Source organism: Nuphar pumila, chromosome 3, assembly GCF_984573655.1.
Source record: "Nuphar pumila chromosome 3, dmNupPumi1.hap1.1, whole genome shotgun sequence".
Classification (NCBI taxonomy): Eukaryota; Viridiplantae; Streptophyta; class Magnoliopsida; order Nymphaeales; family Nymphaeaceae; genus Nuphar; species Nuphar pumila.
The window spans coordinates 146,409,732-146,428,212 of NC_143251.1; the positions used below are offsets into that span (position 1 = coordinate 146,409,732).

Below are 18,481 nucleotides of genomic sequence, written 5' to 3' on the forward strand. Positions count from 1 at the left end.
ATGAATTACCAACTTCAGCGATGGATAAGACGTCTGAAGGTAACTCTAGTACACTATCCAATGTTGCTCCTTTACTCACAATGGAGGAATACAATCAGCTGATGAAACTTGTCAAACATCAGTCATCTTCGGTCAATTTTGCAGGTATGTCCTGTTCTTCACATGCTTGCAACTGGATCATAGATTTTGGTGCAAGTGAACACATGGTAACTTCACTCAATATGTTGTCCCAGTCTTGGTTTACATCTGAAGTTTTACCAGTCTGTCTCCCTACAGGAAAATTGGAAGTCTCTCATGTTGGATCTGTTAACATCACACCTAATTTATCCTTGCAAAATGTTTTGTGTTCCCTCTTTTTGTTTCAATCTTCTTTCTGTCAGTAAAATCACGAAAGCATTGAATTGTTCAATCATGTTCTTTGATTAATGTCTTATTCAGGACCTTGCTTCCAAGATGACGATTGGAATGTGTGAGGAAAATGATGGGCTTTACCACTTAAAAGTTTCAACAAGCATACCAGCAAGCTTGACCTCAATCAAGACTTCCACCTTCAACCTATGGCACTAACGTTTTGGTCATCCATCTCACAAGGGTATGAAATTGCTTCATGATTATGGAGTTAATTTTTCTATGAAAGAACATTGTACTTGTGAAGTTTGTCCTCGTGCCAAACAAACTAGACTCATGTTTTCTTTAAGTGAAATTTCTTCAAATAAAGTCTTTGAACTTATTCATTGTGATTTGTGGGGTCCCTATTTTCAAGCATCTCTTATTGGAGCATATTATTTTTTAACCATTGTATATGACTTCTCTATAGGTACTTGGGTTTTCTTAATGCGGCATAAGTTTGAAACCAAGTCTCTTCTTCAAAAATTTTTCAAGATGGTAGAAATTCAATTTAAAGCAAAAATCTTAAAAATTTGGACTGATAATGGGTCAGAATTTTTCTCTCTTGAAATGCAAATTTTTTTTACCAAACGAGGAGTCATTCATCAACATAGTTGTGTAGAAACTCCACAACAAAACAACATTGTCGAGAGAAAACATCACCATCTTCTTAAAGTTGCAGGAGCTTTCATGTTTCAAGCCAATCTCCCTTTAAAATTTTGGGGAGAATGCGTTCTCGCTGCTGCCTACAAAATTAATCGAACTCCTATACAAAAACTTGGTGAAAAAACTTCTTATGAGAGGCTTTTCAATAAAAAAACCTTCTTATACTTATTTACGAGTTTTTTGAAGCTTATGTTTACACTCACCATAAAACTAAGTTTGATTCTAGAGCAAGAAAATACATAATGATTGGCTATGCTTATGCACAAAAAGCTTATAAGTTGTTTGATTTGGAAAAACATGAGGTGTTCACTAGTGGATATGTAATCTTTTATGAAGAATTTTTTTCTTTTTATAATCATGAAGAAATATCCACTGATCTAGTTTTGCCTTTACCTATACCAGACCTTCTTCAAATTTCACCATTAAATCAATTTACTAGATCCGAATCTACTATACCTGAGCCTATCATTGAACCTATAGAAGCTAACATCCAACTTGATTTATCTACTCATGAACCCCTTCGCCAATCCACTCATGAACGACACCCATCGGTACGCTTAAAGCACTTTTATTGGTTGGCCGCTGAATCCTCATCCAATTCAATCACTTCCAAGCAAGGTACTCGGTTCCATTTGGCTAATTTTGTTTCCTTTGATAGCTTCTCAATATCCCATAAAACCTTCTTAGTTGCCATTTCTCATAATCATGAACCTGTTACCTATAGTCAAGCTATTCAAAATCTATGTTGGCAAGAGGCTATGTCAGTTGAACTCCGTGCTCTTGAGAAAAATAATACTTGGACTGTCATGATATTACCTCTAGGTATTAAACCTATTGTCAATAAGTGGGTATTCAAAATTAAATATAAAGCAGATGGTACAATAGAACGGTATAAGGCATGACTTGTTGCCAAAGGTTATGCACAACTGGAGGGTCTTGACTATCATGAAACCTTTGCTCCTGTGGCAACTACTGTTCGATGTCTTCTCTCTATTGTTGCTATTAAAAATTTATCCTTGTATCAAATGGATGTGCATAACACTTTCTTATATGGAGATTTACACAAAGATGTCTATATGAGTCTTCTTGAGGGCTATTTGAGACAGGGGGAGAATTTAGTGTGTAAATTAAATAAATCTCTATGGTCTCAAAAGAAGCCCCATGAAATTGGTTCGAGAAGTTTTCTGCCACCTTGCTTCAGTTTGGTTTTCTTCAATCCAAGTCCGACTACTCTCTGTTTACATACCAGAAACATGATAGATTTGTTGCACTTTTGGTCTATGTTGATGACCTAGTGCTGACTGGTGACAATGAGGATGAAATTAATCGGGTTAAAGCATATCTACACAAACAATTTCACATGAAGGATTTAGGTCCTCTTAAATATTTTATGGGCATTGAAGTCTCTAAATCCAAATCTGGTATATGCATTTCACAAAGGAAATACACTCTTGAAATCCTTGATGAAGCAGGACTAAGTGGGGCAAAATCGGTTGAATTTTCAATAGAACAAAATCATCAACTGAGCTCGGCGGATGGAGAACTTCTAAAAGATTCATCGCAATATCGTTGTCTTGTGGGCAGGTTAATCTATCTAACCATCTCACGACCTGACATTATGTTTTTAGTACATGTTTTAAGCCGGTTTATGCACTCGCCAAGAAGGCCTCACATGGAAGCAACTTTAAGAGTAGTTCGATATCTTAAAAGAAGCCCCGGACAAGGCTTGTTTTTCAAAGCTTCTTCTTCATGTCATTTTTTAGTTTACTTCGATTCAGACTGGGTAGCGTGTCCTGATACTCGACGGACAGTAACTGGGTATTGTGTTTTCCTTGGAGAGAATCTAGTTTCATGGAAAACAAAAAAGCAGAATACTGTGTCTCGTTCTTCAGCTGAAGCCAAATATAGGGCGATGGCAAATGCAATGTGTAAGCTCATTTGGCTGCGATATCTCCTAGTTGATCTTAAGATCTCATATTCTTCACCTGCAACTCTTTTATGTGATAATCGGGCAGCATTACACATTGCCTCTAATCCGGTATACCATGAACGAACAAATCATATAGACATAGATTGTCTTGTTCGAGAACAACTAATGAAGGGAGTAGTTCGAACAAAATATGTGAATACAAATCTTTAGTTGGCTGATTTGTTCACTAAAGCACTGGGAAAGAATCAGTTTCAGTTGCTAGTCTCCAAACTGAGCATTTTAAATCAGTATGCTCTGGTTTGAGGGAGAGAATGTTTGATAACTATTTCCTTAAATGTTTGATAACTATCCCTTATTCTTAGCAAGAACTTGAGATACTCTATCCTAGAAGATCAAGATTAGCAAGAAGTTAGCTGTAGAAAACAGAATGCATCCTTATCGCATAAAATATATTTTGTCAGCCTCATTGGCTATATATACTGCTTTGTAAATTCATTAAGAGAATATAGAAAATAAAGAGCTGTTACTTTTCTCACTTTTTATTTGGTTTTCCAGCTGCTGATATTCTGCTCTGGAGGAACAAACGCATCTCTGCAAGCGTGCTTGCAGGAGTTACCGTCATCTGGATTCTGTTTGAATGGTTGGGCTATCACTTGCTTACTTTGGTCTGCCACTCTCTTATGTTGTCATTGACTATGCTGTTCATCTGGTCCACCGTACCTTCCTTCAAACGCAAGTTTCTTCTGCCAGTTTATGGTTTAAGTGCATGACACCAAGTCCCAGATTTATCAACATTCTGGATTGTGTTTACTTCATCTGCCAACCAGTGAGTTGCTCAGTTTTTCTTAGGCTCATACTTCTATTTTCTGTTCTGGATTCAGGTCTCCGCCAAGATTTCCTATGTTTCAGTTTGAGGAAGATGTGTTTGTGAGTGGAGCTGTGTATTTGACAGCTGAAATAAATGAAAGCATTGCTAACTTTAGGGAGGTGGCATTAGCAAGAAGCTTGAAGAAATTTCTCATGGTATACTTCTTGCTACGATTTTTTCCCCTTTTTTTAAAAAAATTCAATATTGAATGAAAACCTTCTGTGTTAATGATAGATTTATGTTGCTGCCTTTGTTTAATGGAACTTCTCTTTAGGTGGGTGCTGCACTATGGATTCTTTCTCTCGTTGGCAGTTGTTGCAGTTTCTTAACCTTATTCTACATAGGTCTGTTAATAACTCATCTCTTCTTTTCTGTGCCCTTTTTTTTTGTTGATTTCCCTGTTCTCTTTTTATTATGCTCTTTTCTGTTTCTTAGTTGGCGTTATGCATTTTCTTTCTGTGAATTTGATTTACTTTCATTCTGCCCAAAGTTAGATGTGTTTTGTAGGATTATTTCTGAATAAATTTTGTTGCTTCTCATTTATAGAAGATATTACAGGGTATTGCCATTGTGACTTGGTTGTTGACCAAGTTTACGCAAGAATAGAATTGATGTAGTGGGAAATCTCTCTCTCTCTCTCTCTCTCTCTCTCTCGTTTGCCCAAGCCTAGGCAGAACTGCTGAAACTTCAGCCTGCTTCTCTATAAGCATATTAAATGACTAATAAGCTGGGGAAGATTGCATGGACTTGTCCTAGGCAGTGGCTGCATCAGAGGCAATTTGATGGTCAGCTTGGATAAGAAATGAGTGTAAAGTAGAATAGTAGATGCTATTAACCATGATGCACTTACCATACAACGCCATACACTTGTCAAGCAATATAGTGAAGCTACCAAACATGGCGATGAAGATGGGCATGCTGGTTCATGTGGCAACGATAATCATGCTGAACAGATTACCTTATGCAGTGGCAATGTTTGTGCTGTTGCCAATAATGCTAAACTGCCTGACGTGCGGATAAAGCATATTGTTGATATATCGGATAGCTATGAAAAGGAAAATAATATCCGAGAAAGATCCTTTCGTAAAGGCAAGTCGTGATGTATATAAAGGACTGAATATTGGGAAAAGTAATTAAGTTGATTTCCCCGTGGATGTAGGCAAGTAAAAGCCGAACCACGTATCTCTAGCCTCTCCTTTGCTTTGTTTTAGATGCAAGGGCCTATATATTTGTAAAAAGAAATCTTTAGGAACTTGGTATGCATATGCCCCCATTCTCTGTGCCCATCCTTAAGTGCAGTTGATTTTCTTATGTAAGATTTGTCAGAACTTTTTTTCAGACCATTACATTGTGCATTCTGAGAATACTATGTGAACTGTTTATATGCTGATTGGTTGTAATTCTCTGTAAAGCATTTTGTAAATGCTGATTGGCTGGATCTTTCTGCAAGCAAAGCATCCTGCGCATGCCTATCATGAGCAGGGTTGTGCTTATCTTTCTGATATTTTCATCTTGAAGATGGAAATGTTGGCAGACAATTACTGTTACAGCTTTCCTTTTGTATCAAAACCAGCAGATGAATCAACCAAGCATCTTTCGTTATGTCCTATGACTTCTTTAATATGGAAAAAAGGTGGTTCACACTCTTGGAAGATGAAGAGTGCCCAGATTAGATTTAGTGGAAAAATTAAGGTTTCTATTCTCAATCGAAAGAAAAAGCTATTGGCAGTGTTTCGATAGTCAGCTTCCTACCTTCAATTTGTTGGAAAACGTTGAACATGTACATCTATTCAAAAGAAAAATGATACATTGTATTCACAAATAGAGATCATACAGTCGAGACATTTACCCCTGTTAGCCAAGATCAGTCGACTATTCAGATTGCATTGTAAAGGATAAATCTCTAGATTGGTTCCCGATCGTAAATGAATTGTACTCGTGCTTTCTTTTGCCAATACCTTTTTGAGGGGAATTTTCTTATGAGGGAAGATTTCTCATGTAAGTACGATATGATACAGTAGTTTTCTGCCTAGCCCCATAATGATTATCTAAAGAAAGAAAAACATATACAGAAAAATGTTATAATATGCTATACACCCATTATGGGGTGTTCTAGTATCAAAACTTATTTATTTCTATTAGCAACCATTAGGGATGTGCATTCGCTGGGCTCTTCTTCATGGTGCAAATCAAGACCCGCAATTTGGAAGCAACTCTTATTATAGTCATTAGCAGGTTTTTGGTGCAAGTCACTCAGAAGAGTTAGACTTTCCCCTTGGAGGGCAGGGAACACGTGTTTGAAGATACTTTATTTTCGTAGCCTAGGGACTGAATCTGTTATCATGATAATTGAACCAACATAATCCTTTCAAAAAAAAAACGAAAAGAAAAAGAGAAAGAGCTAACCTAATCACATAAGATCCTGTGACGCCTCTAGAATGAGGTTTTTGGTGATATTGCACTAAATCTCAGTTGTATTAATTTTGTTATGTTTTGTGCTTTTTAAAGATATTTTTTGCTTATAAATGAGACATGCTATATCTTCTGTGCAGCATTTTTCATGTTGCATACAGTTCCAGCGTTGTACGAGAGGTATGGGGATCACGTTGACTGTTTTGCTGACAAGGCAATGATTGAAATCAAGAAACAGTACAGCGTTTTGGATGAAAAGTTTCTAAAGAAGCTAACCAGAGTTTCATTGAAAGATAAAAAACAGAATTGACAATTTTTTCTTTTTCTTTTAGAATAGGTGGTTTGCTTTATTTTCATCCCCCTCCACCTTTTCTGGTTATCCTGTTTGGGCTTGGGTTTTGAGTTTGAAACGAATGGAATTCAAGCTATTAAGTAATGTGCCATGTTTTGCTTGTAGTCTTGTTAGATCCAAGTTTATTTCTTTGGTGTTGCCTAACTTTGGAGCTGTGGCACCCTTTTCTTTTGGCAAACTCATTAGATGTTAGATGTTTTTATGAAGGGAATGCAGGTTCCAATCGTCCAATTAAGATTTCTGTCAGTCGAAAAATAAATTCGAATGTCTTCTCTATATATAGACATGTTTAGACCTACAATTATACGTACGGGAGTATAGGCATAGTAACAAAACGGCAAAATACGGCAGCCAGAAAAGCACTCGATTTTTTTTTTTTAATCTCATGTTTTTTTTTCTGCAAAATATCGACAATAAAAAACAAATTAAATATATAAAAAATAATTTTTTTATAAAGAAATATACATAAAAATGATTTAAAATAAAAACCACACGGTTTTCACAATAAATAGGTGACAAAAACATAAGTATCACATTTAAAACACGACATTTTATGTTTTTGTTGAAAAACTTACGAGAAATTGAAAATATCAGGAGCAATTGCTGTTTTTAACTTTCGGGTAATTTCTCGCAATATTTTTGCGAGATTTGTCACTATGCGAGTAGGAGTGTATATGATATTTTAGGTGTGAAAGCACTCATCATTCTGCCATCTATACGAGTGTATAGGATAGTACTTCTGTTTAATGCAGAAAGAATACCGTCCTTTGACATAAGACAGTTCGGTCCCATGTCAATCCTAGCCGTCCATCTGAAGCATCTGGATGGCTAGGATTAGTCCACATCCAAGTGAAAATGTGGACCAATCCTAACCATTGATTGGATGGGAATGGGTAGGATTGAATATAGGATGAAACCCGTCCCACGTCAAAGGACGGGATCCGTACTCTGTTCAATGGTATTTCCATGAAAAAAGGCACTGTTGGCACGAGTGCCTGTTTGTTATCATCATTCGAAATATCATTGCATCTACATTCTTTTGCCATCAGCCCAGGACGAAGAACATTTGAACTGTGAAACATGGTGACACAAGATTACAAAGTTAAAACGGTAATTATTCCTGTGAATTTACCGAGAAAATGTTGGCAGATTAATTAAAATAAGTAAAACAACTTATGCGAAAATCATGGTAAAAATTTAAATAATACATACTAGAAAAATAAATGGGTGCTAGATAATGGTGCTATTTAAAAAAAATTAAATAGAAATCACTTGTCTATACATGGCATCCAAATGTTCACATGATGCTACATTTTTTCACATGTTTTCATAAAGGACCTGACATTCGTCACTGTGCTTGGAATCACCTAGCCAATCATATAGTTGCCCAAAGATGCTGTGAACATTCAGCAACTAACATAGTTATAACTTCATTAGATTAACACGACGGCAATTACATAAGCAGCCGGCGTGAGCAATTAGTTATGCAAAAAAACTTTATTGGTTCTTTGACTGATTCTCTTGCTGTATGAAATGTTTAATGCAAGTTTTCGGCACAAGCTTGTTTGCTATGGACTTTGCGGAATAAGGGCCTATACCCACTTTTTTGGGCCATGTTGTGGCCGGAGGCATAGTACTATCTCGAAAGTTAGGCGTGTGTTTGCAAAATTTTCATTTATCTTTTTGACTTACGGTGGCAAAATAACTAATTTTTTGCTGTTACAAAAATAAATATTAGTTTATTTGACAAGGCAATGACAAACTGAGCGATCCAAATGCATCTTTGAAACAAATGGAAATGAAAGCAATTAAATGTAATAACTGAAAAAGTTTGGCGATTCTTTGAGAATGGCCAAGCTAGACAGCCCTTTGTAATTTACAGCACAAAGCCTTTTCGTTAGACTCCAATCGATCTTACATTAGAAATATTACAACAAAGGGTTGATGAGAGAGCAAGCTGCAAACGAGAGCGTACACACACACACACACTAAAAATTATAACTAACAAAAACTTAAATAAAATAACCTGTGATTCAATAAATTAAGAGGAGAATACATGAGTTTTAATTTCCTTGTCTCGAAAAGTATTCAAGAAGGAACAAATCGACTAACAATTATGCCTGTTTAATCCTCGATATCAAAAAAGGAAACTTTCTTCATAAACGAGCACAGACAGCAATTTTCTGGGAATCTGAATCGATTGATCTGCAACCCTCCAATAAGAACAGAAAAGGAAACAGAACAAAACATACCGTACAAGATGAAGGAATGTCAACCATACCATGGATATTGATGTTAAAATGTTAACTGGAATTGGTAAGACCCCACATACATGTCAAAAGATAAAGCACAGCTCATCTCCTCAGCTGCTAAACCTTTCCATCAAGAGCACTTTGTTCTGACAAACCAGCGGGTTTCTGAGTTTTCTCAGCAGGAACAGGATAACTCCAACGTTCTTTGCCTCCAGGCTTAGAAGTTGCGTTGCCGTACCAGATCATTCCAACTATTGCTAAGATCATGCCAAGAACTACATGCAAATTGAGGCCTTCTCTGCCAAAGAACAAGAAGCCCAAGAATAAAACAAGGACGGTTTTCATGTGGCCCAGAACTTGGAAGGAAACAGCTGTGAATCTTCCGATACAGATAAACTGGCTTAGGTTGGTGCCCACTGCTATTGTGCAGGACAAAACAATGAAGATCTGCATAAAAGTATTAACAGAGTCAACACCGGAATAAAAACAGATTAAAAATAGAAAGAAAACAACTATGTTAGCACATGACATTGAATATCGTAAATAGCTCATAAACATCTCACAAATGGATGGTGGCTACAAAAGTAGTCAAGTTTGTATTTCAAAATAGCAAAATGTGAAAATCAGGTATCGTAATACAATTACTTGATGTACCATGAATCACATGTGATGATAAAAGAACCTGAAGAAAATCAGCCACAATAACGTTTTGAATTCAAGATGCTACTGCAATCTTTTCAACAGATTTTTAAGGGCTCATAACATTAACTTCTCAACCAAGCAATACAGGTTTCCTCAATATTCCATATTATGACATTTTGTATACTCTTTTCTTTTTATTTCTATCTTTTTAAAGGCTACAAACCACCTGAAATTCTGAAAATTCTATCTGTTCTGATCCATCATTTGTTCACTTACATCAGGACTAGACAAATTTGTCCTTAAACAGAAATTCCCTTAAAAAATACATGAAATTATCACATTAAGTACTTACCACAGAGGTGACATTGAAGTTATACATATCAACTCTTTTATTTGTCAACCAGAAATCCACGAAGGGCCCCAGGGTCAGCAGTGTTGCAGCCTGAACCGGGGCAGTATGGCCCAATAGGTTGAATGATCCAAGTGAATACTTTTTTTGCAAGAAATGCACATACTGCCAAAGAAATGAAAAGAAAGAACTATCAATGTTTCTCAACATGCCTGTTCCAACAAAATAAAAATAATTCTTAGTTGCAAACCATACTTTCACATGCATGTGAATTAAATAAGTTTATGAAAATCATGAACATTCTCACAGCATATATAGGTGTTTAAAGAAATGGAGACGGGAAACTATTCATAAAATTGAAACTGATTTGAGTCATTTTCACAAAGGCTTGAATAATAGGCCATAACAAAATCCAACATAAAGTCCATATTTTCGCATATCCACAAAAAGGACCCACAGACTCCTCCAATTCTAGCAGCATTTGCACACAAATGGCAGTAGTTGAAGAAACATGGTTCAATCATATACAATTCTTTTAACATGGATTGAGTGTTTTTTCAAGATAAAGGTTTATAGTCATAAGAAAGTAGAAAAGACGATGAAACTTGAACTGTTTCAAAGTCCTGAAACATCACCAATGATTGGATGTCTTCATACCTGAAAATTAAATTTGAATATCTACCGACCAGAAACCATCCTTGCATTTTGTATTTTTTTAGAGACTAATCATCAAAACAATGTAAATTTCAGCTTGTTGGCAATCAAGCTGAACAATGAAGCCATCACTAGCATGAATGACTAGGACTGACTTAGCAGAGGCTTTGACAACTTATATCAAGGACCGAAGCCACCTGAACCATTGTTTGCACACAGGACCTGGCCAGACTCAATTCTCATTCAAGCTGTGGTATGCCCAACTGTTACAAAACATAGAGTTCGGACACAAAATTTCCAAGCTAAAGATACAAAACGGGAAATTAATTGAGTTGATCACATGCACAAGGGCTATAAGATCTTTCACTTACATATTGTTGCAAAGAAGTGCTCCAAATAGCAATAGCAGCTGCAATGAAGCCCTTGGTATTCACACTGACATCAGTGACAGTGCAGACACCAACGCCAAAGAGAACAACAAGTATACTAAGCTTCGTGTCTCTTGAATATCGCATATTATCGAAGACAACTTCAAGCAAACAAGAAACTGGGATCATACTCAGCTTGGCGATCTGGCAACCCAATAACAGATTCAATCATTAGAAACCAATGTATTACCAGAAAATAACTCCATGAATTACATCTAAAGTTGAAATCAATCACTTATTAAGAAAAGCTAAGGTTGAAAGTAATGACCTGATAAAACCCCACAGAATTCCACATGAGACTCAAGTTCATGCCAACAATAGAAAAATTTGCAAACAGAACGAATTTGAGAAGCTCCGACAGTGGCAGATGAGTGGCTTGGATGTAACCCATCCACCTAAGGACCAGAGTCATCAGGGTTGTGGTGGCAAAATGGAGGCCAGTTAATGTTGTTGCTGCAGAAATTTATAGCATGTAAAGAGAAAAATTAAATGAGTGCTACATCAGAAAAGCTGTAAAGAGACATGTAGAACATGAATTATTAAAATAAGCACAATATTATCACGTATAGAAGTACGGAATCAGTCACAAGTGGAAATTAAAAAACACAATCTCTTCATAGGGCCCTAATAATGCTAGTATCCAGCACACAATAGAACTGACTTTTACACCACAGAAAATATTGTGGAAAAAGAGAATCTACTTGTAGGAGAAGGCAAGGCAAAACAAGAATCCAGAAAAACCTTAAACGAATTCAAGTATTAAAATACTAAAAATTTCACAATAAAAAGTGGAAAAAATATTAAAGAGAGACAATTCAGCCCAAGAAACCTAGATTAAACCACTAAAATTATTGCCAAGAAAAAGGAAATTTTGTCAGACCAACACGAGGCAAGTACTAGAAAAAAAATGCATTGATATGAACTTCAACTCAAATAAGTCCAAAACTTAATTGAAGTATCTTATCAAAACCAATTTTGCTTGAAAACATTCTTTGCATGTTCAACAATGGGTTCCCGATCACAATGCAAAGACAAGTTGAATACTCTTATATACTCAAAGACCTGAAATATGGAGATTTGGATTAAAAAACCAACACAATGAGAGCGGTACATTATCAAATTTTAAGAAGCTAGTGGGAGAAGGACATTATAAATGGAATCCTGACACATAATGGTGGTCATGAAACAACTGATATGGCCATGATTCAATTCTCCACAGCATGTTTCTCTGCAATTAAAGCGTGTTTTTGCTAATTTTCCCAATCCCAGGAGGTGAAGCTATCAAAAAGGAATAAAAGGCTTTGTTCCCCAGTATATGTAAATCACCACATGAATCAATATTCAATAACAGGAGGGCGTTACCTAGGTAAGCCCCATATGAATAGAGCATCCTACTACCAATATAATATAAACACAAATACAGGAAAAACATAAAAAAAGAAAGGGTAACCTTTTGACGTCAAAATTGTGCTTGTTCAACTTGTTGCTAAAATGCTAAACTACCAATCGAATTTTCTAGTTATTTGCACAAAATATTAACAAACTAGCCTAAGCAAGCAAGCTGAGTAAGCATTGTAAACATTTCCGTGGAATTACATTTTGACCTTTAACTATTTCTGCCAAATTATAATGTCACATTATTTGAATCCAAATACACATCAAAGTGAAAGACCCGGTTGCTAATAAATTTTATTTCAGCTAAGCAAAGAGCAAAGCAATCCCGGCAAAATGGAGCACCATCACCCAGGATTTCATAAACAGGAAAAGATGTAGCAGCGAGCATACAAATGCATTAACCACTGTTAGTCACATAACTTGTGCCAGTTAATGACCGAGACAAGTTTTTCCTCTTTCTATCCCTTGAATTGACAAATCAGAATAAAAGCTACTAACCAATGAGGCACCATAACCGCTTTTTCTTTTTTTCTTCCTTTGAGACAATAAAGCAGAATAAAGAAGTGCTACCAAATAACCAACATACGCGTTTTTCGATATTTTTCATTGATTTTGAAGCGAAATCAGGCTCCACAAGGCAGTGAAATAACAGGTAACGGATGAATAGTCGAGAAATTACCGAAACTGAAACCATAGGTGGACATTAGGGCCTTGTTGACGATGATGATTCCAACCGAGGTAACAACGTTGAACATCCATGACGCAACATCTAATGCTGCCTTTTTCTCTGCCTTGCTCGGAGATGCCATTCCCTTCCGAAAAGCAAAAAAAAAAATCCTTGTTTTGCCCTCTCCTTCTTCACGATTCAACTTTCGACACTCCCATGAAAAAAATACCCTCCGACTAGGCAATTCTAAGCCGTAGAGGGAAACCAAAATTTTCTCCCTCGAATAGCTTCTACCTTCACGAAGTCTTCAGCGTCCCGACTGCACCTCCTGAGTATGTTGCCAGAAAAAAAAACCTCAGAAAATTAAAACGATTACTAAGAATCTCCAGCTGAAGCCTTCAGCCTTCAGACTATTTCCAGTTTCCTTGAATTTTGCAGGCGATATCCCGGATGATCTCCTTACAAATAAAAGAAAATAAGGAGAAAGGAAAACTCCGGCGATCTCTGAGTATCGAAACGATACTAAATAACGATCTAATCCTACAATTTCCGTCGTTTTACGTTAAATCTCAAGCAAAAAATCTCAAATTACCTAAAAATCACGCGACCAGATTCAGGAATCTCTGGCGTGCACAACAAGGGAGAAAAAATGTTTTAGAAAAGGGAAACTTCAGCACCGAAGAACTACCGGTGAGTACGTTTCCCGGTGGATCTCGGAATGGAAACTTCGACACTGCAAGCTCCGAGTCCGCCTATAGATCGATCTCCGGCGATATCTTCCAGATTCGAGAACGAACGGATACTCCCGGTGACTTCTTGCTGTCTCCGTCGAGTTCGCCGGTCAACGATGGGTCGGGTGACTCGGATTTGCAATCCCGGAAGAATTCCAGCAATGGATCGACGAAGAAGATGGACTGGAGAAGGTCGTGAACTCTCTCGCCGGAAGGGGGGAGTTCGCGACCGTAATAGCAAGATTTCCCGCCGGAAAATCCGAAAAAACGACCGCCGTGCTTCCTCTGGTAGAGAGAGAAAAAGAGAGAGAGAGAGAGGCGAAAACGAGGAGGCAATGGCGTTTATTTGTATTTATAAAAAATTTGTATTCGAAATTTCCACGTGTTACAGAGCATACGACGGGCTGAAGCTTGGAAAGCAATACTCATGAGTTTTTTCTTTTGTTATGAGACGAGAAGGAAACCAGCGTTTTGGTTCGGACGTCTCCGTCACGGACCAAGAGATGCCGCGTTGACCGTAGACATGTCTAAGCGCTGGCAGTGAGAAACGGTCATTGTTATGCAGCCAAGACCATCCATCCCAACATTTATCGAGATGGACACCGCACCCATCTCGTGAAATGTCAAGATGAGTGGCTGTCAAGCAGGTCGCTGTATGCTCACCATGCGAGCACCTAAGGATGGCAGTGGACCGGAGGACAACGTGGGCTCCGCCCCGCCTTGCCCCGTTTGGACCTGGGATGAAGGGCATGAAACAGGGATAGAGGCTGGGATGAAGGTTAAAATCTATCCCCGTGCGGGGATGGACTTATGCTTTCCCCCGCCCCGCCCATTCCCGTCTCAATCCCTGCCTTTCCCCCAATTCTTTCAGGAATGACTATAGACCGAGGAGAAACAGGCCCCCCCGCCCAGCCTCACCCCCCTTTGATCTAGGGATGGAGGACATGAAACGGGGGTGAAGGTTAAAATCCATTCCCGTGCGGGGATGGAGGTGGGGATGAAAGTTCAGATTTTGAAACAGGGTGGGGGTGGAGACCTTGTCCCCCACCCCGGTCCACTGCCATCCCTACATGCAGCAAGGCTCGGTGCAGCGGCATGCTAAAAATGTGCAATCACATTGCACTTAATCCTCCCAAATAAACCTGATTCATTGATTTTGCAAAGAAAGTGTACCAATCAATGAAACGAGTAGGATACTCTTTTTTTTTTTTTTTTTTGAAAGGCAAGCTGGGGTTAGGTGGACCCCTACCATAAAAACAGCCCCCCATGTGTCCGAGGGATTCGATCCTGAGCCTTCAGCTTGACACAGGACCCGCTTACCACTTGGGATACCACCTCGGTGGTAGGAGTAGGATACTCTTGTATCAAGCTAGAACGTAATGTTGGGTCGTAACATTACCTGTTGGGGCTAATAGAAGATGCTCCATGCAACGAGCAACTGGTAAAATTATCGAGTTGAGCACTTGCAAGTGGTGCTTGGCTCGGTTTGACTTGTCATCGTACATTATCTAACTAGGGTAAGCATGTCAGGGGCCTATTTCCTTCAATGGGCCAGCGCGGCACGACGATTTTCTTTTCTTTTCTTGTTTTTTGGATAATCAGCTGAAAATATCATCTCTTCAGCAAGCTTGAAAATCAGCTGTCTATTTAAAGGACGACTTGGTCAGAGTGGAAATTCAAGAAGAAAATGTTCAACTTAATAAGTTGGGAGATAGCGTAGTCATTTTGATGATACAAAACAAAAAAAAAAATGAGATAATTTTTGAAGTCAACAAGTAACGAATCGCCCTGACTTCCTCAAGTCAAAGCATAGCAGTATAATTTTCTGCAAAAATCACAAGTCTAACCAGATATTTAGATGTTACAATTATATGCATTGTTTTAGTTAAATATTTTAAATAAATGTCAATGATGGTGATACTGGTTGTCTGATCTAAATAAAAACCTTAAAACTCACATGGTTACTATCATAGAAATAGCTAATTGATCTTGATTCTTGAATTCGTAAAGTTTTGTCACCTATGTATATATATATATATATAACTTTGGGTCAAACAAAAATGCATTTAGTTTGTGTTCAGAAATTTAGCTAAACAATTATTGAGGAACCAAACGAAACCCAATTGTGTTATAGTGGGCCAAGTAATTATTGAGTTGATCTATTGGTTAGAGTTGTGATTTTTTTAGGGAGGTCAACGGATCAAATATCATTGTAGACAATAATTTTTTTGCTATACATTCGGTTGACAAGCCCTCCACATACTCAAACTTACTTTGCACATCTTTCTAAAGTCAGGGTAAACAAGTAATTTTATTTTATTAATTATAAGAGTAAAAATGACAACTTCATACTATGAGTTAGGTTAACCCAAAAACAACCCACCGTTGGTTTATGATTGGGGGCATTTGATGTGTGAATGAATTAGAAAGAAACGTTTTGAGGGGTATTTGACAAATTTTTTTTTTTTATTTCTTTTTTTATATTCCGTTTTGGTGGACAACTCCAAACAATTATTTGTATATCTCTCTGATTGATGGAATATGCTGAATGTGTGACAAAGGTATAACGGGTCGAGCATGACAGACTAGGTTGATGATTTAGTGGCTGGACGGGTTTGTTAGCTCCAACTTTTTATATGTTCAAAGTCAGAGTAGTTGCTACAGTACAGTACCTCCCAGAGTAGAGTACTTTCATAGGTGATTTGTAAAGTGCTGTACTTTGGACGAATTCTCTTCGTCCCATTCTTCATAATGTTAATATAATTCTTTTCTTTCCTCTCAAAAAGAATTCTAATGGTATTGCGCTACAGCATTTTGCTTTCTACGTCTAGATTATTTCTAGGGAACACCATAAAAAACCAAAAAATAAGGGAAATCCAGATGGTTTGAATCGCAAAGCCCAGTACCTCACTTGACTAGGTGGGTCAGCTTAAGGGGTTCAAGTTGAAGGACATCATGGGTTTGATACTTTGGGTGTGTGTGCATCTTTGCTGCAAACTCGAAGCCAACAGGAAAAGAAACTGTTTCAGTAGGTAGGGAGGAAATTCTCATTAGAGCTTTATATCACGAATCGGTCCAGTGATGTATTGTGGGTACCACTCGACCCGTGATGTATTAGTCTAAACCATAACAGTGATTTCTCCTCGTCATACAAAAATCACGTCCACAAAACTTGTGCACCATAACGCAAGAAACTACCAAGTACGATGCTTTGGAAGAGCCTACAAGCAAAAGGACTCATGAAAATTAATGTCAACAAGGACGTGAGGACCAAAAAGAAATGGCGCAGCTGCTTCTGATTTTCATTATTACTTTAGTATCAAAATGAGATCATGTGCTCTGCTGTTGCCCTGTGCTTGACGCCTTAAGACTTTTATATATCATCCTATTTTATAATACCAAGTGCATCATCTCATGATCCCGTGGGTCTCTCTCTCTCTCTCTAAATATATATATATATATATATATATATATATATATATAATATTTCATTTCTAAATGTTGCCATCACACATCATCTTCAACGGCTGGTGCATGTGATCTTTTTTCCATCATGGATATGGATCCTAAAACCACATTACCCCTTCAGGCTTCAGGCCCTGTTTGGTTGACAAGTTAAGAAGACCTGGTTTGCTAAATATAAAACATCTAATGGTTAACTAGAAATGAATAACATGTGCTTGGCAATGGCATGGTCCAAAATTGTTGATCATGTTAAGCTTTTGTTTTGATTAAATGCATAATTTAAGGTGATCTTCAGCTTCATTGATTCAAAGCATCTGTATTTCTTCCTAATTGGACAATGACAAGAAAGAAATTAACCTGCTAAGGCTGCTATGCCGTTGCCGGTGCAATATTATTTGCAGTAATTATTATTATTATTATTATTTTTTTCGATCTGGGGTTAGGCAGACCCCTACCAGTTATACAACCATACCATTTAGGGTTGGAACTTGCAACATCCCACCACAAGGTGACGTGAACTAACTGCTCTTGCCAGGAGCTAAACTTGATCATTTGAGGTAATTATTGATTAAAATACAGATCGAACCCACGCATTTGGGCTTTAAATGTCATGAACACCACGTATAATGCTTGAACCAATCAAATCCAACGGATGTGGTGTTCATGACATCTAAAAAAGTATCTTCAAAAATCGATCAATTCATAAGTATACATTTTGTTTTTTTTTGAAAGGCACATGTGTCTGAGGGGTTCAATCCTGGGCCTTCAGCCAATTCATAAGTATACATGACAACCAAGAACTTTTCTGTTTTTTCTTTTTCACTTTTAGAGGCAATGAGCTTAGGGAAGATCAGGTGCAATGTGAGTGCACAATTTAGGTGTGCTGCTCCACAGGATACAGCCTGTCAGCTGTAGGGTCCAGCAGATGGAGGGTAGTCAGGTGTAAGCACACTAAAAGGGTGCAATCACATTGCACCTGACCCTCCCTCTAGACGTGGGTTAATTTTGTTGGGCATTTTGAGCATATTCTTAGAATTTTATTATGTTCTTGGTTAGGTCAAGGGCAAACCTCTTATTACCGACTACATACTACAAGGCACCCAATGGGTAAATTTTTTGAGGTTCCCCAGTCTACTGCAGAGTACACCCAGCTTCAGTTTCAAACTATGATCATCCTATGTTAGGTGACAAACCATGATTACCTTGCTTCAAAGAGGCAAGACTCATAGGGATGGCATCAGAGCGGGGGACAAGGTCTCTACCCCGCCCCATCTTAAAATCCC

General features: G+C 37.7%; 2 protein-coding genes across 2 annotated transcripts; one reads left to right on the top strand and one right to left on the bottom strand.

Annotated features, from left to right (window-relative positions):
• The first annotated feature begins 20 nt into the window (after positions 1-20).
• On the top strand, positions 21-4,462 carry LOC149844319 (reticulon-like protein B8). Its single transcript, XM_090001075.1, has 5 exons — positions 21-144; positions 566-592; positions 3,539-3,623; positions 3,865-4,006; positions 4,126-4,462. The coding sequence occupies exons 1-5, from the start codon at positions 21-23 to the stop codon at positions 4,372-4,374; spliced, it is 627 nt and encodes a 208-aa protein (XP_089857201.1). The 3' UTR covers positions 4,375-4,462.
• Positions 4,463-8,627: 4,165 nt separating this feature from the next.
• Positions 8,628-14,053, bottom strand: LOC149844320 (UDP-rhamnose/UDP-galactose transporter 6-like). The gene is made up of 6 exons (XM_090000499.1): positions 13,595-14,053; positions 13,015-13,330; positions 11,209-11,393; positions 10,884-11,084; positions 9,862-10,023; positions 8,628-9,314 (listed from the first exon to the last, which is right to left on the bottom strand). Exons 2-6 carry the CDS (start codon positions 13,142-13,144, stop codon positions 8,985-8,987), a joined length of 1,008 nt encoding a protein of 335 aa, XP_089856625.1. The 5' UTR covers positions 13,145-13,330; positions 13,595-14,053; the 3' UTR covers positions 8,628-8,984.
• Between the last annotated feature and the right edge of the window lie 4,428 nt (positions 14,054-18,481).

Bases quoted from the DNA above. Each gene is read 5' to 3' on its own strand.
- LOC149844319 (XM_090001075.1), top strand. From the start codon at position 21: ATGGATAAGACGTCTGAAGGTAACTCTAGTACACTATCCAATGTTGCT. The intron at 145-565 runs GTATGTCCTGTT...ACCTATGGCACT, and splicing joins ATCTTCGGTCAATTTTGCAG to AACGTTTTGGTCATCCATCT. The intron at 593-3,538 runs GTATGAAATTGC...TTGGTTTTCCAG, and splicing joins TGGTCATCCATCTCACAAGG to CTGCTGATATTCTGCTCTGG.
- LOC149844320 (XM_090000499.1), bottom strand. From the start codon at position 13,144: ATGGCATCTCCGAGCAAGGCAGAGAAAAAGGCAGCATTAGATGTTGCG. The intron at 11,394-13,014 runs GTAATTTCTCGA...AAATTTCTGCAG, and splicing joins CACCTATGGTTTCAGTTTCG to CAACAACATTAACTGGCCTC. The intron at 10,024-10,883 runs GTAAGTGAAAGA...TTTCTTTGGCAG, and splicing joins GCACTTCTTTGCAACAATAT to TATGTGCATTTCTTGCAAAA.